A 27712-nucleotide genomic window follows, 5' to 3' on the forward strand; every position below is an offset into this window, starting at 1 on the left:
TTATTTTGCAAATGCGATATTAAAGGCCCAAGGAGATTAGGTTTGGGATTCATCCACACTAATTAGATACCTCAAAGTTAGACTTCTTAGCTGCAGTACTCACCATAGGCTTCTTTTCAAATCAACAGAGAAAAGCAGACACCTCTTGAAGGCAGTTTGGGTCTTCCTAGAAGAGAGACTTTGCAGATGTCTCTTTTTCTCTGCTGATCATAAAGAGTTTGTGAAGTCACTGGTTCAAATTCAGATAGCCAATTTTTAGGGCAACATTTTTGCTGAGTTAACCGTGGTCACAAAAGTGTCAGTGGCGAATGTGAAAACTGAATTAAAATTTGGCTTTCTTCTGACCTTTAGATCTATCCTTTGGTACCCCCACTGGCCACTGGGTTTCAGGGTATTTAATTTCAGGACCCTGAGTTGGTAATTTTTTGCTAATCCAGATTGGACATGAATGTCCAATATTACAAAAGACCCCAAACTGTTATGACATTTCAGTGACCAGTACTTTACTATAAGCAGGTTTAGAGATATTTGTAAGAAGTTGTAGGGGAATCTTTTACTGTTTGGTGCACATCCCCTCTGGATGGCTCCAGTTTGGTATATCAGGATCAAATATTTGAGAATTTTGCAATCCCCACTAAAAACTTCATTTTGCAAACTAGTATGAGAGGAGGTTTGATGCTCCTGTGTTTTGCTTTGCCCTTGTTTGTGTGTCTCATCTTTGTTAAACTTCATTTTTCTGATGCATAGGATCGCAAAGCAATCTTTTAGTACCTCCCTTGTTTCCAGAGAAGGAGACAGTGGAGTTGCCAAAATGGATGTTCCCATGTGGCAAAGTGATGGTGAAGAATCATAGAGTCATAAAATCATAGAATCAACTGGGTTGGAAAAGACCTCCAAGATCATCAAGTCCAACCCTTGATCCAACACTGCCGTGGTTACTAGACCATGGCACTAAGTGCCACATCCAGTCTTGTCTTAAAAAACTCCAGGGACAGTGAATCCACCACCTCCCTGGGCAGCCCATTCCAAGGTCTGATTACTCTCTCTGTAAAAAATTTCTTCCTAATATCCAACCTATTGGATGCCTCCCCTGGCACAGCTTAAGACCGTGGGCCCAACACTGATCCCTGGGGGACACCACTAGTGACTGGCTGCCAACTGGATGCAGCACCATTCACCACCACTCTCTGGGCCCGGCCCTCCAGCCAGTTCTTAACCCAAGAGAGAGTGCACCCATCCAAGCTGTGGGCTGCCAGCTTTTTCAGGAGAAAGAAGCTGAGTTTGGAGTTATAGATTTCTCCTACTGGACTGGAAGACAGCCACTGTCCCCCAAAACCCCTTTATATCATAAACTTGCAATGTTTAAAAAAAATGATCCTAATAGATTGCATTATATTTAGACCTGGTATGCCTACTTATGACATGATGGATTCCCATTATGTCATTACCTATAGAGGTAAAATCTTGAATATGTCTCCTGACTCTTTGCTACTCTCCAGGAAGATTTTTTATTTCACCACTTTTTCATTAGTCCAGTAAAAACTGAAAATCAGGAAATTAGTGTATGGCACCTCTTTTGTCTCCTTTTCTTCTTGCCTGTCCTGCTTCCAGGATCATAGGAAAATGCTCCTGTTAGAGGATGCTAAGAGCAAAGAAAGTCTCTCTGCATTTTCACAGAATCACAGAATCATCAAGGTTGGAAGAGACCTTCAAGATCACCTTGCCCAACCGTTAACCCGGCACCACCATCATCACCCCTAAACCATATTCTCAAGTGTCACATCCAGATGCTTCTTGAACACTTACAGAGCTGGTGACTCCACCAGAACCGTGGGCAACTTATTCCAGTGTAAATTTTTTTTCTAATATCTAAACTGAAACTCACCTGGCACAGCTTAAGGTCATTTCCTTTTGTCCTTTCACTTGAGACATGTCAGAAGAAAGTGATCCCCACCTCACTACCTCCTCCTTTCAGATAGTTGTGAATTTGCTTAGATCCTCCTGAGATGTGGGACGAGTGAAGTGAAATGTCACCTGGCCACTGACCTGTGCAGAGGCAAGGGCAGCAACAAAGCAGTTACAGATATATGGAGCAAAAAAGGTCCAGCATCCTTATTACAGCCTTACTCCAGGCATTGCTGCCCTTCCCACCAGCTACATTATAGGTCACATTTGTATTTTATGGTGTCACTACATATGTTGTTGTTTTAGTCTAAGACTTGGATGATTGTGCAGCAGCAGAATAAAACATGTAGCTTCTTGACAGTATTGATTTCCAAAAATAAAAGCCAGTCACAGACCCGTGGCAACATACTTCTTCCTTCACTGCAGTGTGCTGCACTGGGCTGTGGTCTCAGTTCTCACAGGAGCATTTCTTGCTGGAATACCGAGAAGTAGCTCTGAGCAAATGAGCAAAGCTGGGACAGTGTTGTGGTTTAACCCCAGCCAGCAACTAAGCCCCATGCAGCTGCTCACTTACTCCCCCATCAGCAGGGTAGAGGGGAAAATCAGAAGGGCAAAAGTGAGAAAACTCATGGGTTGAGATACAGACAGTTTAATAGGGAAAAAAAACCCCACGCAAACAAGCAAAGCAAAAGAAGGAACTCATTCACCACCTTCCATGGGCAGGCAGGTGTTTAGCCACCTCCAGGTGAGCAGGACCACATCATACCTAACAGTGACTTGGGAAGTCCAAACGTATGCCTCTTCTTCCTTCTCCCCCCCAGCTTTATATACTGAGCGTGATGCCATATGGTCTGGGTTATCCATTTGGTCAGTTGGGGTCACCTGTCCTGGCTCTGTCACCTCCCAGCTCCAGTGTGCTCACTGGCAGGGTGATACAAGAAGCAGAAAAGGCCTTGACACTGTGTAAGTGCTGCTCAGCAACAACTAAAGCATCCCTACACCATTTCCAGCATGAATCCAAAACACAGCCTCACATTAGCTATTATGAAGAAAATTAACTTCACCCTAGCCAAAACCAGCACTGTCAAGCTGATTATTTCCTGAATCACTGGATGAATGAATGTTTTGGTTTATTTCCAGAGAAATTATTTTCTTTTAACCCTTTTGTTCATATCCAAGTGTTGATATCAATCATTTCATTGAGTGACTCCTGTTTTCTTCGCAAAATTATAAATTTACAGTGTACCTTGTAACTAAAACCATTTTCAACATGCTTGCAGAACTCTCCCGCTTCATCAAATGCTGAATTCATCTTCCCAGAAAACAGTTTATACTCTAGCATTTTTGCCATGTTTATACTTTTCTTATTCCATTACCTAGGTAAGCAAACTGGATAGTCTGAATTTTCATCTAAATGTTTTCCCAACGTTATCAATAAGTAATTTAACAGAATTACAAATAGAAGAAAGTAGTAAACCCAAGATTTGACTATCCAGCAGGAAAACAAATATTCCCTTGTTTGTTCCTCCACCTCAGATAAACTAAGATCTCAAGCGTTCCCTTGGGCTTGACTTGGTGTGTCGGAAGAAGCATTCCCGGAGGATGCACCACGAGTTTTGCTCGGCCCCTGGGCTGAGTTGTCAGGATCGGGGCTGCCCTCCAGTGGCCATAGCAGTAAATCACTAACGGGTTGCGCCGGGTCCATCTGGGAACTGGCGGTTTGCAAACGCGCAGTGCGTTGGAAAGTGAAAATCAATCAGTGTAGTGGAAAGTTGTATTAAAAAGGAATACAAGGCTGAGCCTGAATTCAGTTGCCTTTACAAACTGTTTTTTTTTTCCGAAGCAGAAGCTTGCAATAAAACTCTCAGAATCAATTGCTGATGAGCACTGACATATGTGAGTCAATAAAGAACTTGGGACCTAAAGAAAAACATTTCTCTGCAATGGGCTCCGTGTATCCATATGATTTGTGTGGTTTTGCTTAGGCTGGTTGGTTCCCAGGCCATTTCCAATGCAGAGGTCTGTTGTTCTTCACTGTGATTGGCATCTGTATGTAACAGGGCTCAGAGGAAAGCAAATGACTCATCCCATACACTCAGCACCCCTCCACAGCACACGTACCTTCACACCAAGAGAGCTGAAGAAGAGAAAGGAAAGAAGAAAGTCAGGGGAGACCACCCACCCTCTCTCTATCAAAAGACTTTGCTGGTCTTTTTTGGAGAAGAAAGAGTGCATGGGGATCAAAATGTAAGTAGGGGCTGACTATAAATCAAATACTTCTGCATCATGTGTGTACTGACTGTACAGTTTGGCAGAGATTTTAGAAAATTCCTAGATGCTGTTTAGCTACTCATTTAGGATATTGCTCAATGATTTGCTTTTCAAAGGTTTTGCTTATCACTTTCTGAGGAACCAGCCCTAGCACGTGCTCCAAACTGAGGCATTTGTGCTAACCTCAAAGTCAGGAAAATACATCCCCTACTGAAAGGTAGGAAGTAGGAAGGTGGGGAGGCAGCAAGGCCAGGGAAGAGCAAGCTCTGGGGCTGGGCAGCAATGGGCAGGGTGGCAGGTAAAGCAGCACCATTCTCCTCATGCAGCTGACAGCCAGGACAGAGCACGGTGGCATCAGCAGCTGAGCTGCATGGGTGGACTTGTGAAGGTGCCAGCCTGCCCCTGTTTTTGGCAATCTTCTGTTGAACCCAATCACCTGTGTTTGCCTCAACAGAAGCATGCTGATGTAGGTACAGAGCAAAAAAGGAGAGACTAAAGTGTGGCACTGCTGGTGGGTGCTAAAAGGTTACACGGGCACAAGTAAAGATCATAGAAGCCTATAGAATGGAAAGACACAGAGGGCTGCTTTGCACACAGAAAGTACCTTGAGCAGAGAGACCCCAAACCACCAGGCTTTTGAGGCTGGAAAAACCATAGGAGAAGGGGAGGTTTTACTATCTTTTGCTCTATTTCTGTGCCTTTTTTTTCTCAACCTCTGCTGCTGATCACCCGTGAAAACAGAAAACTGGGTTAGCTGGATGTGTTGTCTGCCAGTAGGGCTGATATTTTGTTCTTACATGAAAAAGAAGCACAACCATTTTCAGCCTCATTGTGTTAAGGGCTGTACAAACTCAAGAGCTCTCACAGTTCTGCTTTGTTTCTTCTTGAGGTGTTTGCTACCTTTGAGTGCTCCTATTTAAAACTATGTCATAGATACACCTACACAAAGTTTTCAAAGAATTGTTGTTGTCATAGTTGTTGCTAGATATCAGATATCTTTGTAATTGTGACTCTTTTCTATCTCTGATTCATACTGTACCTCTGAATTGTTTCCCAGCCCTGCTAGAGGAGGCCCTTTCTAGGTACATAAAAGAAGTTATATAGACTGTTGTATTTTCAAAATCACTTGAAGTGTAAACAGTTTAAATGTTTACAGAAAGGGAAGCATAAATAAAGAGAACTTTTATCTTAAAGGCTAGTAGCAGTTGTCAGATATTGAGTCTATTAAATATAGTCTAGTAGCACTTATTAATATAATTAATTAAGTGTATAAAATATATAAATATAAATAGATAAATTTATAAATAATTAATACTGTCTTATCTGCTCCAGGTGGTGGTAAGGATAGTGATTGTGAACCAGCAAGTCTCTGCCTGTGTCATTGCTTGGCTAAGCTATGGCCATGGTGCACTCCACAGTAAACAGCTAGTGGCTTTAACCCTTGCCAGCTGACAAGTGTCCTTTTGGGATTGTCTACCCCCTGGGGCAGCCCAGTAAGACTTTGTGCTGTAGATGTCCACCTAAAGCCATGCATGCTGCAGGCAATGGGATATTAGCTTGCTATGCTGTAAACCCAGTAGTGATTTCCCCAATACCAAGGGACTCAGATGCTCTCCATCCACTTGACTCTTCGGAAGTACTCAGGAAGCCGAAGTAACTTGTCAGCAGATCTTCCTCATCTCTTACTGGACATTTTTCTGCTTCTGGGAAGCAAATAGAAAACACAACCCTGTATGAATTCTTGTATGCAAGTGTGTGTTTGTTTACATATAATTTGGGATGCTTGGTGGTCCTGGTTTTGTGGAGGGGGCCCCTGGGATATCCAGGCCTCAAGGCTCAAGTAATGCTACTAAAAGACTTGTACTTACCTTCTAAAAAAGAGTCAGAATTTCAGATGAGAATGTTCTACCACATAAAGAGTCTTACAACAACTTTGACAGATAAAATGGAGGTTGACTTTGGGTCATAATCACATTGAAGGCTTTAAATTAATAAGACATGTATTAAGCATAGCCTGAAAGCACTCCCACTCCACTAATTGACTCAGTCATAGCTTTTGAAGGATTCATGTAGCATTTAAGTTAATAATATATCACTTAAAAACAGTTAATTTAGTAACAAATGTATGACAGCTGAATTTTTGTTGAGCCTCTTAATTTAGGACTGTACTTCTGCTTAAATTGCAGTGTCTGCATAGCATTAGAGAGGCTTCCCACAGCTCACTGATTGGAAAGCCCAAACCCATGCTTCCTTTGCAGTATCAATGCAGTCATTTTGACAGAGACAAGGAAAGGCTTTTCCTCCTTCCTTTGGGTCCCAAAAGCCATCCTTGTTGTTCCAGGAGATGTTTAACTTTTAAATGTGATGATAATGCCTCAAATGTTTGGGCTTTCTCAGTTTTTTTTCATGATTTGCCAAATAAACAAAATTTGTGTTATTCTGAAGGATTGGTTCTGTATTAATAAACTAAAGTTTCTCCATCTCTCCTGCATTTTGAACTGCTTTGAGGGAAAGAGCCAATCCAGATTCTATGGGTTTCATAGAAGTAGCAGTTTGATAAAGGCCAAAGATCCAAATCAGTGCTTTCCACTGTCAAAAATCCTATCTTGTGAGCTAAGTGGTGCGGGGTCTCTCTGGCCTTCTGGCACAAAACCTGCCACAACACCAGAGCCTGTATAGCAGTTAGAGGCTTTGGAAGAGGAAAGAAGGTTCTCTGGGTCATTTCTGAAGCCTTTTCAAGAGAGAAACACTGAAGCTGCAAACACAAGGAGGATCTGTGGGTACCATGGTAGAGGCTCATGATGTATCTGATGGAGAGCTGGGAGCATTGTTCTGGGAATGACTGGTAGTTGGGTGTGCTGTCATCATCACTGCAGTGGAGATGTATAAAGCACACAGCACAAATTCAAAGCAGACCAGATTTCATTAGTCCTCTTATTCGCAAAACAGCTTCCTGAAAAAATAAATAGATGGGCAGAAGCTGGCAATGATGCTGGCGTTGTTACACAAAAATGGTCTTCTGGATCACCCAAAGCACAAAAAGTTTTTTGATTTATTGCAACTCCTTGCAATCTGCTAACAAGAACCAGGTGAAATCCTGTTGAAGACCCACCACCGCCCCCAGTTAATCTAATTTAGAGATTTTTCAGCTGAATATGTTACATTTCCAAACTCACAGGAAACCTTTGTTAAACTAAATTTCAGAGAATACAAAGAGGATAAAACCCCTGTCTGTGGTGTAGCAGTTAAAATTTCTTTATGAATTTGAACAAAACCACAAACCTTCCAGAGACACCAGCAGTATCTGGTGTGTTGACTGATCTGAAAAAGTCAGTATGTTTTTCAAGCTTCCTATTGTCTTTTCATTGTATAAACAAGAAAACAAAACCCAAAACAAACTCCAGAGGAAGTTCATTAAACCCTGTTGTGTAAAACCAGAAGAAAAATTTGTTACCACTTATAAAAGTTGAAGCTGTTTGCTTTTTTCCAGCTACTGAGAAGCCACTGGCTATTTCTGAGGTTGAGATTCTGGTGGAGTGCATCTTAATTTTGAATGATGGCTGTACTTTGCTTAGGAGACATATTGTCTATAATACAAAATATTTTTTGTGTGTGTGTTCTATGGGGCTAATAGTGTTTCTTGCTCTCAGACAACATTATTTGTAATTTGCAGTCACAAAGAAAAAATAAGTATCTGAGGTTCTGTTGCTAATCACCAAGTACTGAATCTCTCAATGCTTGTTCATGGCATTAGATTAAACACAGAATATCTCAGTTTGGTATGGTGATCCATGCACTGTAGTCTGCCTTCTTCATCTTGGGTCTGCCAGGTGTTTGGTGAATTCAAGTCACACCAAAGGAGCTAGCAGAGTCCACCAAGGCCACTGTGCTGCCCACACCTTTTGTTAGAATGAGCCATTTGAAGGGTATTGGATTATTAAATTAGGTTTGTTATAACACAACTAGGAACAACACCATTTGAGAGAGGTTTAAGCAACAGGGAATAGAATGGTTAAGGTTGGAAAAGACCTCTAAGATCATTGAATCCAATCATTAATCTAACACCACCATGTTAGCCACTAAACCATTTCCCCAGGTGCCATATCCGCACATTTTTTTGAACACTTCCAGGGATGCTGATTCAACCGCTTCCCTGGGTAGCCTGTTCCAATGCCTGATCACTCTTACAATGACAAAATTTTTCCTAATATCCAATCTAAACCTCCCCTGGAACAACTTGAGACCATTTCCTCTTGACCTGTCACTTGTTAGCTGCAAGAAGATATGGACCCCCGCCTGGCTACAATCTCCTTTCAGGTAGTTGTAGAGAGCAATAAGGTCCCCCTAAGCCCCCTTTTCTCCAGGCTAAACAACCCAAATTCCCTCAGCCACTCCTCTTTTGCTCTAGTCCTTTCGTGAATAGATACCATCTGCCCGCACATGCTGTGAGACACGAGTGTTCAGGCACAGTTCAGCCTGAAAGCTGCACTGCCAACAAAATCTGTCCTTTGGCAGCAACCTGGACAGTTGACAGTTGACATTAGCCCACCTCATGTTTGGACAAGAGTAGGTTCTTATGCTTACAGGACTGTAATCACAATCCTTTTATCCTGCAAAAGTTCCAAGAGGATATAAGCCAAAATGAATTTTGCTTTTAAAGAAAAGAGAGTGAACTCTCCAATTACCAGTACTAGCAGACTCACTAGCCCAAGTTCAGCTCAACCTTGGCAGAAGAGGGTTGCTCTTAGTTACTTTCACGCCCAGCCTTTTGCAAGGAACTGCTGTGCTGCACAATTTTTATGCTTACCGTATCAGAGGTCATTTGTATGTCAAGCATCTGCTTTTTGTAATGCAAAAAATATTCTGCATGTAGTGTAAATGCTCCTCCCACACACCCTGCGAGTCCATTAGCAGCTTTACTTTTAGGGAAACAGCATGTGGTTTGGGAAATACAAGTCAGGAATTTGGGATTTCATAGCTTAGGCTCTAGATAGATCACTCAAAAGAAGTTCAGCTTTCACTGTTGCACTGCCAGGTGTCTCAGGTCTCAAATTCCACCTGAAAACCAACTCTGTCCACTCTCATCTTATCTATCTTAATATCTTTCTGCTATATTTATACTGGAATATGCTCAGAATTGCTTATTAGAGGAGTAAGTGTACAGAACAGTACTGCTACCAGATTCAGTACTCTGGTTGTGTGTCAAATATTTCTTCTTGTAACCCCTATGCAAATAGTTTTAATTTTCAAAATTTCCCATTGTTTTAAAAGTACAGTGTGTGTGCATTATATGTATATATGTATATATATATATGTGCATATATATAATAGAATTCCCAAATCTTTGTTCGCGAAGCCCAGCCATGATATAATAGAATTTATTTTCCAATTTCAGTGTGAGTGCAAATTGCTAGCTGTTTTGCTCTGAAAATTCATAATTGATGCCCAACAGTATTTTAAAAATATTTTAAAGCACAATTATTTCCCTTCAAATTTACATCCACGAATTACTCATTATTTTGCACATCTTTCTTCCTGTAGGCAAGCAGCAGTGGTTACCACACTGTTTTGAAATGAAAGCTGTCAAGATAAAGGTGGGTTTCATTAGTGAATGACTGCTGTGATACTGCACTGCAGGCAGTAGCAGCTTGGTTGGATGTGGCTTTTAGCAAAGATTTCTCCATTTACCAGAATTTCATGGGTGCAAATGAAAGCAGATAAACCTCATCTCACCTGCAGATAAGCTTTTTTTTCTTAACAGTATCTAATATTTACCTTTTATCCCAAGCAATTTGCAATTAATTAATCTTCATAGCTCTCTCACTAAAATAAGAGCATTGACAAAAAGATGCTGGAGAAGCTAGGCTGATTCCCCAGGATTCGCCTCTAACACAGACAAAGTGCTGACTTACTAATCATCACATACTTTATTCCATTTTTCAGTATAAAGAAAAAGTCTTGATAACAAATATCCGGTAGTCTGAATCTCTGCAGAAGATCCTTGTAATGGTGACAGCAGGACACTGACTGCAGAATCATACTTCGGGATCTCTGCTTCCTTTTTAGGGAGAGAAACTGAATAATGGTCACCATCTGAAACTTGCAGCATCTTCAGTTACATCAAATCCATTATCTACTGTCACTTAGGTCACAATGAAAAAATTATGAAGATGACAAAAGATGAGTAATGGAGCTGTGGGTTCACCTTAGTTTTGGCCAGTAGTTGTAGTTCACTCTTCCAGTGAGTCCCTGTTCTGAGCCTGCATCCTACCCTAGCTTCCAGGCAGGACTGGAAATATGGAGTGTAGGACTGGGACAGCCTGGATCACTGCTCCTTGAGGGCTGTTTGGATAATTGAAGTAGTGGACAGTAACTCTTTCTCTCTCCCTTTTCTCCACCAGCATGTAAAACACTTGTGCTCACTTGTGTGAGTCTCTACTGGCTATCAAAATTACAATGGGTAAAATAAAAGGTACCTGTATTATAGAATCACAGAATGGTTTGGTTTGGAAGAGACCTTAAAGGTCATCTGGTTCCAACACCCTGCCATGGGCAGAGATGCCTTCCACTAGATCAGGTTTCTCAGGGCCCCATCCAACCTGGCCTTGAGCACTTTCAGGGATGGGGCATCCATAACTTCTCTGGGCAACCTGTTCCAGTGCTTCAACACCCTCAAAGTGAAGAATTTCTATCTAATATCTAATCTAAATCAGTTTAATGCCATTCCCCCTTGTCCTTTGTAAAAAGTCCTTTTCCAGCTTTATTGTAGGCCCCCTTTGGGTACTGGAAGGCTGCTCTAAGGTCTTCAGAAAGCCTTCTTTTCTCCAAGAAGTTGTTCTCTGGTTGAACAACCCCAGCTCTCTCAGACGGTCTTCATAGGAGAGGTGCTCCAGCCCTCTTTCTGCCCGTCCCCTGGACCTGTTCTGACAGGTCTACATCTTTCTTGTGCTGGGCACCCAAGAGCTGGATGCAGCACTCCAGCCGTGGTCTCACAAGGGCAGAGTAGAGGGGGAGAACCACTTCCCTTGACCTGCTGGCCACATTGCTTTTGATGAAGCCCAGAATGCAGTTTTCTTTCTGGGATGCAGGTGCACACTTCTGGCTCATGTCCAGCTTTTCATTCACCAGAACCCCCAAGTCTTTCTCTCCAGGGCTACTTTCCATAAGTTCTTGCCCTATTTTCTGGTTTTGATGCAGAAAAGAATAATGTTCTTTATCCAAAGAACCTCATCAGTATCTTCCACTCCCTCTTTCATCCATGGGATTCAGAAAATTTGGAAGAAGACAGTCTTGGGGTATGGTCTTGCCTCACAGATCCTAAGGAGTTTACAAATAAGATACACATGATTGTAACCAATACTGGCCTTTTTGCAGTTGTAAAACTGTTCTGTCTCCTCTAAGAGCCTCCTTGTCTTCAGTATCAGTGCTCTAAAGCTATGCTAATACCCACGTGTTTAAATGTCAAGGACTGGGACTCGAATGACCTGAGATATTTGTTCATGTTTAACTGAGAGAAGGAGGAGCTTTTTAAGCACTCCTTAGAGCAAAGGCACCTTTAACCTGTATGCCATCACAGCAGTGTAATGTGATATACTGTTCATGCCCTTTCATAAAAACCCCAGGATATTTCTTTAAAAGGAAGATGTTGGAGATGCTCTCAGGCCACATATAAGTGCTGAAGAAGGTTAAAAAAAAGTACAAGTTTCTTTTACAGTAGTAGCAACTCAGATTTTTACATTACCACCTGCCTTCAGGGGCCAGGAATATAAGAGAAACACTAAGGGCATGTGATGGTCCTGTCAAATTGTGCCACCGTGGAGGAGAAGGAAACTCTGCAGAGCCAGCAAAACAACACAGGACAGTCTCAAAGGCTGATCTGCTGCTTCGACTTTCCAGAGGCCTCTGCCATTCATTAGCAGGGCTAAGAACTATCCAGCTCCTCCTCAAGAGTACAGGGGTGTTGGAGACCTTTTCCTGCAACTCAAATACTATGGAAATCACTTGAATTACAATTTTTTGGTAGATTACAATTCGGTTGAGTATTTCTGCACTTGTACTATACACACAGAGTTAATTAAATATGCCTAAAATACAAAAGGACATTATTTGTGTTGGTATAAAACACTACAGATCATGCTTCTCACTGTACTTTGTGCCTCTTCAAAAAAAATTTGTACTCATTCACCCCCTCACCCCACTCCCCACATACACAAACCCATTCTTGATCCTGTTAATAATTTCAGGTGCCTAAAAAAAAAATACTGGGATTTAAAATTGTACGAAGTAAGAAGCTGTACTTCAATAGCCCATATACTAAATGTATGATCAAAAAGCTTTCATTTAAGTAGTCTCTTATAAGTCTTAACTACAGAATGATTCATGCTGAGGTGAAATTAATAGGATATTTCTTGTTAATCCTGCAATTCAGGTTTTCACACGCTAGAAATGGGCAAGTGAATTTATCTTCAAAGGTGCTATTTAAGAAAAAGAGCAATGGCGAGGGTGCAAGTAATTATGCCTCTTTGTAACATCAGGACCTTGCTTTTTAAAAGCAATGGATTTAGAAGCATGACCTTGTCCAACAGAGCAGTGTTATCAGGTGTCCCAGCCAGGCCAGGTGCAATCCGCGCAACCATGTTTTCTTCTAATCCTTTCAGAGAGGATACTGTGTTACCCACTGTTTATAGGGCTTTTAACAGATATCACAGGCAGAGAGGCTGTTGGAAAGGATGTGGAAAAGAGATCTGCCCATGCTTCAATTACGGCCCTCAGAGGTGTCTGGGTGGTACTTTCTCATCCTTTCCCTCTCTTCCTGACTGGACACACAACTGTGGTGTGGCAAGGGCAAACACATAGTGGCAGAATGTGTCTTTTTAACTATAAAATATTTTTCCTGGGCACCTACGATGAATCAAACTTCATATTATCTATACGTCATTTGCAGCCTTTAAGCCATACACAGCTCATACAGTTTTGTTTGCCATGTAAAGACTAGGTGGGACATGCATCTTCCCCTGGCATCATTGGAAGGCCTTGCTTGAGGGCAGTTTGGTGGATCCAATGAAATACCATTTCGTTGTGCTTCTTTACACAGTTTTCCTGAGTGCTGTTGGAAAGTACAACTCCTCTTCTTCCCTTTCTATGTGTATGAAAGAGTTTGTAGTCATCCCATGTGAATTTTCTTACCAAGTTTCTATAATTCTTATGGCATCATAACTCTCAGACTGGTCATTGAGTTCCAGTTCCTCCTGTTTTTTGCACAGACTATGTGTGTACTTGCCTTTGAAAAGAGTTGGGTAGCATTTCTCACTACTTTGGTAGGTGCACTTATCCACCCTGTCGCTTATGGATATACAGGTGTTGCAACTGTGGACTATACTCCCCAAGTTTAAAACACAGTTCACTAAGTAAGCCAATCTGCTACCAAAATCCTCCTGCCTTTTCTAGACAGGTGAATCACTTCTCTCCTGAATAGTCTGTATTTGTTGAAGAACATCCTGCAGTGTTGTAGACATTGATCTACATGATGCATGAGCTTCTGCCTTCATCCCTATCCCAGACTGGCAGCACAGAGGAGATCACTTGGGCCCCCTGTCCCTTCCACTTGGGCCCCCAGTGCCCTGAAGTCCTGCGTGATCTTGTCCAGGTTTTGCTTAACTGTGTCTTTGGTGCCCACATGCAAAAGAAGTAGGGGACTTTTAACCAGTTGTGGGGGTCTCCCTGTGACATGCCAAATCTTGGCTCCTGGCAAGCAGCAAACTTCCCTTCACTATCTATGAGGCCAGCAGATGGGTGAATCGGTGCCTCTATGCCTCTCAGCAGAGAGTCACCCTCTGCCAGCACTCACTGCTTCCTTCTGGCAGCTTTTAGCATGTGCTGCTTGTGTAGTTACTCTATGTGAATCTTGCTCATGAGCTGTGTCTGATGCCAGCCACCTGAAAGGTGTTTGCATGTCCTGCTCATGGTGCTCCTGGTGGCTTCACTCCCTAGGGGCCAATTCTATGTGCAGCTTCACTGTTCCACTCCGTCTGTGCCACTATAATCCTGTGGAAATCACTTCTGCATCCTCCAATTAAATGGCCTTACATTTTATTACCTATCAGTAGCATTTATTGTAATAAAGAGAAGCTGCTCAGTTTAATACTGCTACTGGCAGTCAGATAAATTCCATTACACAGGAAGAAATAATTTGTTCTATAAAGGCACTGTCATTTTTTAAGAAACCACCTCCTCTATTTAACCTTTGAGGGTTTCAACAGAATTTTATTTTTATATACTTTTAAGAGCTTTCATTTTGTGAAATAAATGCAGTTAAACATCTGTTCCCTGCAAAAGATTATAGGTCAGTTGGTATAGATTACTTCAGTTCATAGAAATGTAATCATAGCTAAAACATTTTGCAAAACTAATTTATCTGGATCGTTAAGTCATATCATTTAGTATTGCTAATTGTAAGATTAGTTTACTGTAAAATAATTGAATTTTGCCCAAAATAATATACTAAAGGCACTGTTTGTAGTAAGCATGAGATAAGAAAAATTTTCAACAGGTCACATAACTGAAAATATGTGCCTACTCTCCATAGATAATGCCTTTTATAATATAAGCCTTTTTTGCTCTCTCTGTGTTTCTCTCTCCAGGTGTTTTTGAATTGCAGTTTTATATCCAGGCTCCTCATAACTGTCAATATTTGTTAAAAAAAAACTTAGTTTGATCAAACAGGTTAAGGTGTTTTGTGAGGAAAACACTTAATCAGCAGAATTCTATGAGTCAAGCTTATTTTTGGAGCCTTAAAATACAGTAAAGCCAGCGCAAGGGAGAAAATAAAGCTTTATACTGAAAGATGTTTCCTGAATGTTGAAACTCTGGACTACACGAAAATTTTTATCAGATTTTTATTTTGCTATAGATTTTTTTTTTTTTCATGACACCTAAAATAGCCACAAAACACAGATCTAGACAGCAGTCGGTCCAGAGCAGCACTGTACACGTTGTGCATTACTTACAAAGGAGCTGGTGAAAGTTAAGTGGCAAAAGCAGATTCTCAAGTGCATTTTCTCTTGAATAACATGTTGTCCAAGGGGATGAACATGATCTGAGCACAGCAAATAGCTGCTCTGAACAGCTTAGAAAACTCCCTGCCTGTCTCCAAAACACAGCTTTGGTGCCTATCACCACCTTTCTCCTCTAGCCAATGCACTGTTCAGCATTCAAGGCAGGTTCTACTCAGCTGCTTGCATCCTTAATACTCTGAAATGGAGACATCTATGGGTTTGAAACTCCTTCAGGGCTGAGATGGTGATTAAGAATAAGTAGTGTGAGTTAAATTTGAATGTGAAATGAAATAGGAGTTAAGTTTCTAAGCAGCTTTGAGGATCTGTGCCTGATCTCATAAAGGGCAATTAACTGGTGACTAACTGGGAACTTTCTAAGGCTCTTCCATCCTTGAGGTTTTAGTATGACATCTCAGCTCCTTAATTCATACTGCATGTTCTGAAGCCATTGTTATGCCAAGGAAGGAGTCAGACACATTTACTAGCTCTTTGATCTAGCACAATTCCATGTATACTGTAGCACCCATGTTGTTGTGATTTGGCAGAGAAGGAGCAGGACTGAATGCTACCAGACCTTAAGCACTGATAATTGTTAGGACATTGCTTAACCTCTCCTAGTCTGGTGAGCTGTGGCAACCAATATGGATTGCTAAAGCTGGTGGAAATTCATTATCACAATTGGAATGTCATAACACTTTTACCAAGAATTACATATACCTTTAAGTGTAAAAATATGGCACTCCAAGCCAGCGTTCAAGCAAATTAAAAGCAGCAATTCCAGGGAAGAGGCATTTACTGACGATAAAATGCTTTGTCAACAGATGTCATTCCCTATAATAAAGCATGTGGCCCTAATTTGGCACTTCTTGTCATCGGGAGGAACCTCTTGCAGAGCAGATGTCACTTCTAATCCTGTCTTTCACTGGTGCCTGTGCCCTGTTAAAACTGCTATGCCAATTCAGAAGCAGGCTCAGTGCCATTAGAGCAGATGGTCATGAGCACAAGTCATGTTACAAAGCTGGTGCCTCAAGAAATATGGGTGCTGGGACTGAAGGACTACCCAGGAACGTGAAAACCTTCCTACTCAGGAAACTTCTCCCCTAGGTACGTTGATTCATGCCATTAATGCTTTAGTGGTAGTAGAAAATTGATGTTATCTATATCTTCTTTCTGGTTATTTTAACTTTTGGCCAACCTCTTGTGATCACAGTGGTCATTCTGACACCTGAAGGCATTGGGTCATATATTTGTCTTTGGCAAAAATGCCATCAATGCTCAGTGTTACTTTGAGAGCTCTACAGTGCCTGGGAATTATTGTGGTGTGGAAGAGTACCCTGATGGGCAACAGGGGGAAGAAGTGGCCCTTGGACCTGTATTCATCTCCTTTTTAAGACAGTACATGACCATGCCAGACAAATACCTGAAGTAAATCTGCTCTTGTTTTACTTCACGTGTTTTTGTTTAGTATAAAGAGTAGCATTTGGTCTAAAACACTCATCGTAAATCAGACTTTTCTTGCATTGAAGGCAACATTTCAGTTGCCCTCACTGGGAATCAAATACAGTTTTTCTTACAAATTCGTCCTTCAGTAACAGTTCATTTCAGTAAGTGTACTGAACACGGGATCTAAAAAAATCTGTTGCTTGCATATAGCTACTTGTTTTCTCTCCCAAAATGAATTTGCTGAGGGGAATTTAAATGTTTAACTGATATGTAATATGTTCTTCTTAAATTGTGTCAGCAAGTAGAGCTTCCAAAACACTATGAGTACTTGCTTGCCTTCAAGAGTACCTCAGGTTTTAAGAACCAGCCCTTGCTACAACTAATTGATAGACTTCAGTAATTACACAGTAAGATTCTGATCTGATCTGTTAGAAATGTTAATCCTTATGTCAAGGAGAAGCTTACAGCAGGTGTGTTTCTCTCTTCTCAATTAGAGAAGCAAGTATTTCTCCAGTATGGAGTCCTACTGCCTCAGCTCCTCGGAGTACCTCGTGAGACACTTCAGTGAAGTATTCATAACATGTTTCTTGTCACTGTGATCAGAGTCTTACACTGAATGAGGAAAGCTTGTAGGGAAGATTTGGCCATGAATGACCTTTGATAATTCAGCTCCAAGTAGTGCCAGGAGATTGCCCTTTCGGAAGGTGGATACACAGTGGTGTCTAAGGCCCATTTTAAAATGTCTGTGCAGTCCAGGTATCCTTGGAAAGATTTCAACAAACTTATCCTTTCTGACAAATATTACAAGTGATCAGCAAAATACTATGCTGTCTTCACTCTATGGCCTTAGGGGCTTTAATTAGCCAGCTATGCAAAAGCGCTCAGCTAGCCAAGCAGCTGTACAATCCACCAGTGGTAGACAAAGCTACCACCAACATATGGTGCAATTTTATTACATAAAAAAAATGCTTGTCTTTTCTGATAGAGATGTAACATTTTACCAGAAACCCAAATAAAACAGGTTATCTAATTTGAAATTCTGGCATAGTAAGCAAGTTGTCTGCAACTCCCACTAACACATACAGAAATTTTACTTTGTGGTGAAATTTTCACCTTGCACAATGAGGTTTGTAACAATTCGGTAAGGAGCAACTTGTAACTCCACTCAAGAAAGAAATGCATTTAGCCAGATCCAAAAATTTATATTTTAGTCGGTGATATGAAATGAATTAGTTAGTATTGATACAAGCAGGATTATCAGCAGAAGGCTGTATTTCTACTATCTATTATGTATGAAAGACACTGAAGATGGTGTCTGTGCCACAAAAATTAATCTAGATTTCAAAAACTCAGTGTCATCAAAACCAGTCAAACGTATAGGAAGGAGCTTTAATTCCACTTCACAGACACAAAACATCTCCACTTTTCTTAAACCCACTCCATTGTAGGTGAGGCTAAGCTGAATGACCTCCTTTGCCAGTGGTTGGGAGCATACGTGGCCCAGCACAGCGGATGCTTCTTGGCTGCAAGCCCAGCTGTGCTGTCAAGCAAGGGAGAGCCTGGAAGCCAGGCTAAGCCCGGTCTCCTGACTGTCCCTCAGTCAGTTCTTCACACTGTGGCTGCCATTTGGGCTGCTCTAACCTCCTCAAGAAAAGCTGTCGTGATTAGACTGGGTGGTGGCAGGATGAGCCACTCTACACCACTTGGACAGCTTTTATTTAGCAGCATGGATACAGCCCGATGAACCAAGCCTCAAAGAAAGGCCGTATCTGTAAGGGCATCCTGCTGTGAGTAGGGTTGCGAGTGCTGCCCTGGCAGCACAACTGCCACCTGAGTTAGGAAAGCACAGCCTGAAGAGGTGATTCTTCCCTCTGTCCTGCCAGAAATTCAACTTCTGTCTTTTGCTTGCCTGGATCAGCTGCAAGTGCAGGTTACAGCCTCTGACTGCAGAATGAGTCATGGACAGCTGGAGGTGAAGGAGAAGCCTGCCAGTGCATTTGCACAGGTATGCTTTTGCAGCTCTTCTGGTGATGGTCAGTTTTGCAGGGTTCCCACCCTTCAGATGCCCAACAGCTTTCTGCATGGCCAGATCCAGGGGGCCAAAACCATCTGACAGCAGGTGTCATAGGACAAAGGTGCTTGGATTTAGGATTGGAGGACATGGGGACAAGGATGGACATGCAGCAATCTCTTACAGATGTAAGTCATAGTGTACAAAAGCCATTACTGATCACATAACTGTCATTAATCATCAGTGATGGCGTCAAACTCCCTCCCTAGCAATGAAGGGACTGTCTCAGAGGTAGTCATCAGCAGTGCAGAGACCCAAAGCTATCTAAAACCCTGAGAGTTGGCTCCTGTGCTGACAGGCACTGCAGATTTGGCTCCTTATTTTGCGGGAAATTATTAACCTAAAAATTCAAAATTCAGGTTTCATTTTTGAATGTTTAGACTTCTGAAAAATCAGCTTTTATAAAGGCATGTTGTCAGGCACAAACCTGCTCTAAAATAAATATGTTACAGGGGATTATTTCTCAAAGGGTGGGAACCCTGCAAAACTGACCATCACCATTACTTTTTGTCTTATCCAAAAAAATGCAATGGGAAGCTAAGTAAATTAGGCATAAGCATTGTGTGGACATCAATCCTCAAGCCTCTTCTTGTTCTAGATGGAAAAGAAATCTGTCATCAGCTGGTCCCTGATCTCTTGTACATTTGGCCTATCATATCAAGAAATACCAGATACTGGCTCTCTGCAAAGAAAAAAAACTGATTAGCCAGCTAGTAATCTTATGTACTATCATAACATCTTAATAGCGTGGTAAGCCCTCAGGACTATTGATCACGCTGTACCACTTGGTCAATAGCTTTTTTTTCTGCTTGAGCTACAGAGCTGTATGTTCAAATGTGTCTCTTGAAAACTGCACTGTGAAGTGTTATATTGAAATAAGCCATGTTGAACTTCAAAGCAGTAGCCCCTAAAACAGTGAAATAAAAATCTCAGCTGACAGCTTGCATATCTTGCAATAATTCTATAAAAATTACCACTCTACAAATAATAATCAGAAATAAAGAATGGACATTAACTGAAGGATGGGCAAATGTTCCAACTTAGGGAAAACTATGTCTTGCTGGTTTTGTTTTTAAACATCACCTTATTATTCACAGTAGTTTAGGTATTTTCCTTATCAAATCATTCCTCATGGCAGTGATTTTAAATTTCACTTTGTCCTTGTACTTGTGCTTGAAAACTGGGGCACAGAAGTGCAGCCTAGTAAAACCCAGGGGAATAATACATCCTAGTGTTTTGCAGGTGGAAAAAAAGTCCTCATTCATTATCAGTTTTTCCTGCTCGCTTCTCTGTCTCTGCTATTTCCTTGCTGTGTGAATTTGGAAAGTGGCTCAACTCCTTTTGTAAAGCTTCTTGACTTCTGTGAGTGGAAAATTCTTTAGAAATGCTAAGTGGGATCACTGATGCAACAACTTCATGCAATACCTTCATTGTCATTAACTTGGCATCAAGAAGTATCCGAGGATCTTTTACATGGAAAGGCCTTCCTATAACCCTGGGTAAATGTTTGTCCTTCAGTCAACACGATGCCAGGATGTTCCCAGGGTCTCGGGTGTGATTACAGCTGTGGTGGGAACTAACAGCTCCATGTCTACTGCCCGCACAGTGAATGCTTGACCTGCTATGCAGAGCTGGAAACTCACTCGGTGTCAATAGGCTTCACATTGCTGCCAACGAGACAGGGAGCTGCAGAACCTATAATACTCTTCTGCAGTTTGTCAGCAAAACAGAGACCTGTAGGTGTTGTAAAACAAGCTACTTTTCTAGAAAGGATCTAGTTCTCCAACAAAAGGAGACTTTATTGCCCTTGATTGCACACAGGGAAATCTGTAGCTGTGGGGCTCCAGAACACAGCTCTTCATATCGCTGTCTCCTTTCAGATCAAGACCTGCCACATAACGTCGCCTAATTAATTTCTCATAAAATACAGAATTCTTCCCATCCATGTTCCTGCTGGTTTTATGGTCATATATAACATAATATAATATTTCCGTCCTTTTTAATAAATATTTCCATCCTTTTAATAAATATTTGTAAATAATTTCAGAAAAGGATCACATACAAGAGACACAAATTCCAAGTGACATCTACAAGAGAGCCTTCCTTTTCTGAGTGTGAGGAGCCCCTGAAGCGAGCTGTGGCAGGGCAGGGCCAGAAGGTGAAGAGAACAGTGGCAGATACGGAGAGAGGGTGGTTCAAAGGCATCTGGGAGCCAGTGGGATTTTGGTCATGGTTTGCTTTGAACACACAGTCTGCAATAAGTTCCCAGCCCTGAATTCTGCATGTCTAGCAGCATAAGAGTGTAGGGGAAGACTGGCTGCAGCTAGGACTCTACAAAGTAACTGCAACTCTTCAAACAACTATTCTTCTTTTCTGTTTTTTTTTTCACAAGCAGAAGAGTAGGATTCCTTGGGGCTCCTAGTGAGGAAATGATAAAAGTGAGGCTGAAGGCCTTTAGGTCCAGCAGATTGTTAATAGTCTGCTAAACACTCTACTGCAAAGTCAGCAGTGCTGCTTCTTATAGAGCACAGAGTCTGCAAAAATACAGGGACTTTTATGTAGAAGCCCCCAAATGACTTGCCAGGTGCTTCAAAGGCAAGCAAGGAGTCTCCCCGGTTTTGACAGAATGCCAGAGTAGAGGAGTAGGAGGGAAGAGGTACAATACAACCAAGGATGTGATCACCTGGAAACTGTTCACCCACTGCACATATAGTGTTTCTGTACAGACTTTTACTGAAAAATAAGAGCTGATATTATGGGAGGGCAAATGCTACTAACTCACCTGCTGTGCATAACAGTGGAAGGCATTATCCCCTGACGGACTGACAAATACCATCCAATGAATAAGCGTTCTGATTTTCCTACAAGTTGATTCTTTGAAGTTAAGGAAAAACTTTATTTTCCTCTTAGACCATGGGGAATATGTATTCTTTTATATCTTTAATTTAATTTATTCTTTGAATGCTATTTGAAAAGAAATATGTAATCTAGCACCATATGTAGCAAGGTGGAACTCACCTTCCCCTGCTCCTGGGGAACTAGAAGCTGTCCCAGTGATATCCATGGAATTGGCAAACATCTGGTTTTGTGGCATACTATGCACACATATGTTGTTTTATCCCACTGTCTCTTTCCAAACTCCATCTTTGAGTGAAAAGCAAAATGGGAGATACTACATTGACCTTATCTCAGCAAATCCTGTTATAGTGATATTGCTATTGTGGTGAGGTGACCTTGACTGGCTGCCAGACAACTCACCCTTCCGCTGTCTCACTATCTCACCTCCTCTACAGGACAGGAAAGAAAATTAGGTGAATATGTTCATGGGTAGAGATAAAGACAGGGAGATCACTTAACAACTGCTGTCACAGGCAAAAGAGAGTTGACTTGGAAAAAATTATTTCATGTATTTCCAATTAAAATAGAGTTGAATTGTGAGAAAAAAAAAAAAAAAAAAGACAAAAAAACTCCTAAACCCTAAAATAGGTTCCCTACACCCCTTTTTCCCAGTCTTGACTTCACTTCTCCCTTCTCTACTTTCCCCATCCCATGTCCCCATCAAGCAACGCAGTGGGAGGAGAATGGGGGTTGCGATCAGTCCACAAAAGTTCCTCTCTGCCGTTTCTTCCATCTCACATTTCTTCCTGCTCCTGCATGGATCTTTACTCAGGGCTACAGTCCTTCAGTATAAACCTGCTCCAGTATGGTTCTCATCTCCAGAGGCCACAGCTTCTGCCAGGAGCTTGCTCCTGTGAGGACTCTCCACAGACTGCAGCTTCCTTTGGGCCAGTGTGGGGTCCTTCATGGATTGCTGTGTGGATATCTACTCCACCGTGGTCCTCTCCAGCAGCATTTTGCCCTTTCTTAAACAGCAACACCTCCTTTTTGGCTAACAGGCCAGGCTCTGCCCTGTGATGGGTCCATTGCTGGAAGCATCCACACTTGATACAGGACAGCCCTGTCCTTCCCTGATGCAGGCTGCCCCTGTGGCCTCAAGACACCCAGTACAGTGATGTAGCTTGTCTCTCTGAGTCCATTTCTTAATAAAAGATCAAAAGCTGTATCACTTTTTTCTTTGCATTTTTTCCCCAGAGGTGTTTGTCCAGCCACAGCACAAGCTGTGTGGCCTGCTCTTTCCAGGCACTGGCATTTCTGATCCAGACATGCGATGAGGCTGTTGTTTGTCAGCTTTCTCACCCACTCATTTATGTAATTAGCAGACCTCTTATGCTGTGTTTTAGACAGAAAAAGTGTTTATAGATGGCAGCACTTTAGCTTCAATACCTAGAAAAGCTTTTTAGGTTTTTTTTTAGTAAAAGTTATGTAACTCACCTGGGCATTGTTCTTCAATGCAGGAATTGCTTCCATTCAGTCAGATTTGTGAGTTTAAACTTCTCCATGTAATACATTTCACAACTGAGAATAAAGGGCTTACATTAGAGGGGACTTGAACAGAATTGCTCTTCAAATAAAAAGAATAATTTCCTCTTCAAGGTTAGTGCTAGAACTTTTAAACAAATAGCTGAAGAAAGAAGAAAATTGTCTGTGAGTGGTGCTACCCAAAGTGACTGGGTGAGTACATGTATGAGACCACTTCAGGAATAACTTTAGGAGTGTGATGCAAACAGCCTGAGGTGGTCACACATGCTGCAACATCCTCCTGACACCTGGTAGAAGAGATGTCCTCATGCACAGCTGCAGAGGAGACTGGGTTAGGATGGACCAGATTTTCTGCTGACGTGACTTCACTGAAATCAGCAGTGTTTTGTCAGTGGATAATTCAGCACATAATCTTAAAAGTTTGTTACACGAGTTAAAAATCTGTGTAGTTTGGATATAAAACAATGATCTGATGTGCTGAGGGATTGTTATGTGCACAGCAGTGTGAAGGTGACAAATGCTTCCGGTCTTTCTGTTCCTGCATAAAGTACACTACACTGTTTTGTTTGAATTTTTAATGTAGCTTGACAAAGGTCAAATATATTTGTAGAAATCCATTTGTACTGCAGATACACACTTTAAATTAAGACTTATATGCAAGAGCCTTAAAGACATGGCAAAACAGCTATTTTGTCAGAGCCAAAAGTTTTATTCTTTCTTATCAGAATACAGGATTTTCTTTTCCAACCTGCATTTCTTTTCTAGTAAATTTTCAGTAAGAAAGGCAAATGCAAAATCTCTCCTTTACTTGCACACATTCAAGAAGCCTATGTCTTAAAAATACTGGAGACTTGGGCATACTAATTATTAAAATCATGCTATCATTTTCCTGCAGATAGTACCTAAAGAATATTTTATTGTATCTTTATAAAACAATTGAAATAAGAATTATACCCTTTTCTAAAATCCTTGGGGTTTTTTGTCACTATCTCCACTCATTTTTTCAAACAAAATATTTATCTGCAAATGTTCAAGTCCAGATCTGTTGTAACCTTTTGCTCCTCTTAGACCTTGTAGATAGATAGGTAAAGAAGACACTCCAACTTTACCTTTCTCAAATGTTAAAAAAAGATTGTTTTCCTTATATCTACAAGGAACCTAGGATGCCATTATTCCCTAGACGTCAAATCCTTGAGGAAACCAAACCTATTAAAAGTTTTGAAAGAAGTCAATATAAGGTGAAAACCTTGGCAACCTAAGATTTGTTATGAGAATATGATTGAGGTGGATGTAAGAGTTAAGGCAGAATTTTTTTGTTTGTTTTTTGACTTATTATTATAACATCTGAATGTGATCTGAGGGACTTTTTGTGGGAAATCCTACCTGGATAGAGAATTTGGAGCCTTGCACCACTGCTATTCTTGTTTGTTCTGACAACCAGTAGCTCCCAAATGTTAGGGTGAATGCGTAGGTTGGCTCCTGTAGTAGCTCCAAAGCCGTAAGCAATATAGAAATTTCTGGGTTTGTTTTTGAGCCTTGTACCCATATACCTTCACGGAGCTAGACCAAAAGCAGGTCTTAAGTTCCTATTGGAATCAGACTCCAACAGTTGCCAAGAGTCAAGTAAGTTGTTGGGAACTCTTTATTTCTGCCTAAATGTTTATACTGGACGAAATCTGTGTAACTTAGCCCAAGTCACAGTGAGAACATCTCATTGTAGATTATAATTGCTGATAGATGTTCAGTCTGTATGCCACAGTTCACATACATTTTTTATGGACTTATAATTAGTGCGGTTTTGGTCTCCTGCAGGTTCTAGCTTTGGAAATGAAGAGCAAGCCACCCCTAAGGCATCTGCACCTTCTAAAGATGTTCCCAAGGGCAGCAGCAAGAGCACAACACAGGTATCAAGCGGCACAGCGACTCCACGCAGGACCTTACTTCTAGCACCAAAAACTGCCACAGCATCTGCTGGTAAGTGCTCCAAACTTAAAAAACCACCTGCGTTAGGTGAAGAAATGCAGAAGCCTTATTATGATGCTTGCTTAATTAATTTTCTTGCCATTCTTGGGCGCATTGCCAGTGTGCTGATTTGAACTCTGTTTACTGTGGTCTCTTTGAAACACAGCTGTAATCTCATTTTGTGAGTTGTGTTTGGAACTGAAGGCATTTACTGTCCCTAACTACACATGCCGGAGATTTAGTGTATATTTTATTGTATATATTTTTGGAAACATTGCATTGCTTTAGAGACCAAAGCATTCCACTGAGCAGATAGTTTATTGCTAGGTATGTTTGCAAGGATGAGAATACTGGCCTCTAGGCTTTAGCAGTCTGTGGTGTGTTCACTCAGAGAGGCAGAAGGAGGAAAGCAAATAAAACAAAAAAAACCCTAGTCTTGTTTCCAAATTGTTTCCTTACCTAAGCCCTCTTTCTGCTCAATCCAGTTATGTCTCAAATGACAAGTTCCATCAAGTTCAGATTAAATCTAACAGTTTAGACTCCATAATAAATAATTTTGTGTAAATCACCAGCCCTATCCAGTCTGGCTCTTATTCAACAGTCTTTCATCTCTATGTAAGTTCCACTGGGTTTGATAACACACTGCAAATGGAGCTGGGAAGAAAATATCAGCTGGGAAGAAAGTAGCAGCAGATATGTCAGGGGCATGTTCTGAATTACCCTGAGATTTTCTATTCCAAAGAATGATTCATTTTGTGAGGAGGGTTTTTTCCTTCTTCTTTTTTTTTTTTTTTTAATACCAGATAAAGAGATTTTTCTTTTTAAAAGACAGAAAACAATCACTTTCAGATGAGACAATGAAATGGTAATTGTCCTTTTTTTCTCATCAGGTTGACTTTAAATTTGAAAGCACAAGTGTTAGCAGTTTCTACTTCAATAAATACATAGTCTTACTTCTACGTCTACTTATTTATTCAGTGTCTCATAGATCACAGGAAGGAGAGAGTCTCTAGAGAGAATTAGGCTGCTCATATTCTACAGAATCCGTCATATTTCCAGCTTTACTCATTTTGTCTCAAACAATGCATGCAGAGATATGTTATTACTCACCAAGGACATGACTAGTCATGGGTATCGGGGGGAAGGACAGAAGAAAGCTCTAAGTGGCTCTCTCTGTCTATGAGTGACTGCAAGCCCTTCTTTTTTTTAAACTTGCAGACTGCATTAGTTAACTTACAAAATACTCCTGAGAACAGCTGGAATCCATCTGAATGTAGTCAGTCCCACTGAATTGTTAACGATGTCTACAGCATGTTAGGATTTGTTTTGAATAAATACTCAATGTGCAATTTGTTAGCATGTTTTCAGTCTGAAGTGTGAAAGCAAATTGAAGCCTATACCACCATACTGGCTTTTGAAGACTCAGAAAGCTGCAGGCAAATACAAGTGCTGATTCTGCAGCAGCACTTGAGAAGATGTCTCAGATAAATCGTATTTTGCTCTGGTTCCTAGACTAGCATTCAGCAGTGCTGTGAGAATGGAGAAATGGCTTTGTTTGTCTGCAGTTTTTCCAAGTGATTTCTGGAATGTTTTGCCTTGTATTTCTAATTATTTTGCATTTGCTCCTTCTGGTTTTTTTGGAGCAGGCTGTGTGTTTTAATTAGGAAATGTAAGTACCTTTATAGAACTGTGCATTTGGATGCATTTTTCAGAAGCAAATGCTGCAAGCACACTAGTAGACAAGATGAGCGAATATTTATGCTCACAGTTATCTTATGGCCTGAAATATCCATTTCTTTACACAAATATAGCTTTTAAAAGACATGAAATATTGGGAGATTGGTAACCTTAAATGGAATGTAGATTCATGTAAAAATTAATAGTTTGTGGCTTTGATTACTGGCTACCAGAGAGACAACTTCTTGCTGCATGAGCTCCTGTAGTGGAGGGGTTTGGCAGAGCCTTGGAAGCTGTTCCAGGAGGCCTGGAAGTTAGTGGTGGTTCTTGCTCTGCCAGGAACTTTTTGCTGGGAGGTTATCTACTAAGAGCCCTGAGTATGCAGCCAGAAGGAATAAAGCTAATATACAGGCATTTAACATGGAGCTAATTGGAGTTTCATATTTCAAGTCTGTGGGCAATAACACTAAGAGTTAGAAATAAATTTTCTTCCAGATTAGAGTTAATATACATTTTAAAAGACGAATTTAGAAAAAAATTCAAACAGTGTGCAAGTTCAAGAAATACACATTCATGATGCCTTATTTCCTCTTGTAATTGCATTTTTTGTATTTTTTATTTCATTTTATGATAGCATGCACAACACCTTTTGACATTTCAAAATACATTTGATGGAGTATTATTTGAGGTTTTACATGCATTCAGGCCTGTAATAACATCTAAAATGTTTGTCTTGTTTCCCGAGTTACTGTGGAGCATCAGACCTTTTATGTGCATTTTAGCCTTTGAGTTATTTCTAGTGCACTCCAAGCTAGAAAAGATCAGACTATATAACCTCTTGCTGTGCCATACCCTGTGGTCCCGCATATAATGCTGATCATTGCACCAATGCTCTCTCTCAGATTTTTTAAACCTGAAATTCGATACTTCTGTGAAATGACAAAATCTG

General features: G+C 41.0%; 1 protein-coding gene across 3 annotated transcripts in view; it reads left to right on the top strand.

Annotated features, from left to right (window-relative positions):
• The window catches only part of MTUS2 (microtubule associated scaffold protein 2), a 253961-nt gene that overhangs the window by 159922 nt on the left and 66327 nt on the right, over positions 1 to 27712 (top strand). For all 3 annotated transcript variants that reach the window (XM_064645436.1, XM_064645438.1, XM_064645437.1), the window contains exon 5: positions 24937 to 25098. In XM_064645436.1, the coding sequence (XP_064501506.1) occupies positions 24937 to 25098 (162 nt within the window). The remainder of the gene's footprint in view (positions 1 to 24936; positions 25099 to 27712) is intronic.

This window comes from Pseudopipra pipra, chromosome 2 (genome assembly GCF_036250125.1).
Source record: "Pseudopipra pipra isolate bDixPip1 chromosome 2, bDixPip1.hap1, whole genome shotgun sequence".
In the NCBI taxonomy this organism is placed as follows: Eukaryota; Metazoa; Chordata; class Aves; order Passeriformes; family Pipridae; genus Pseudopipra; species Pseudopipra pipra.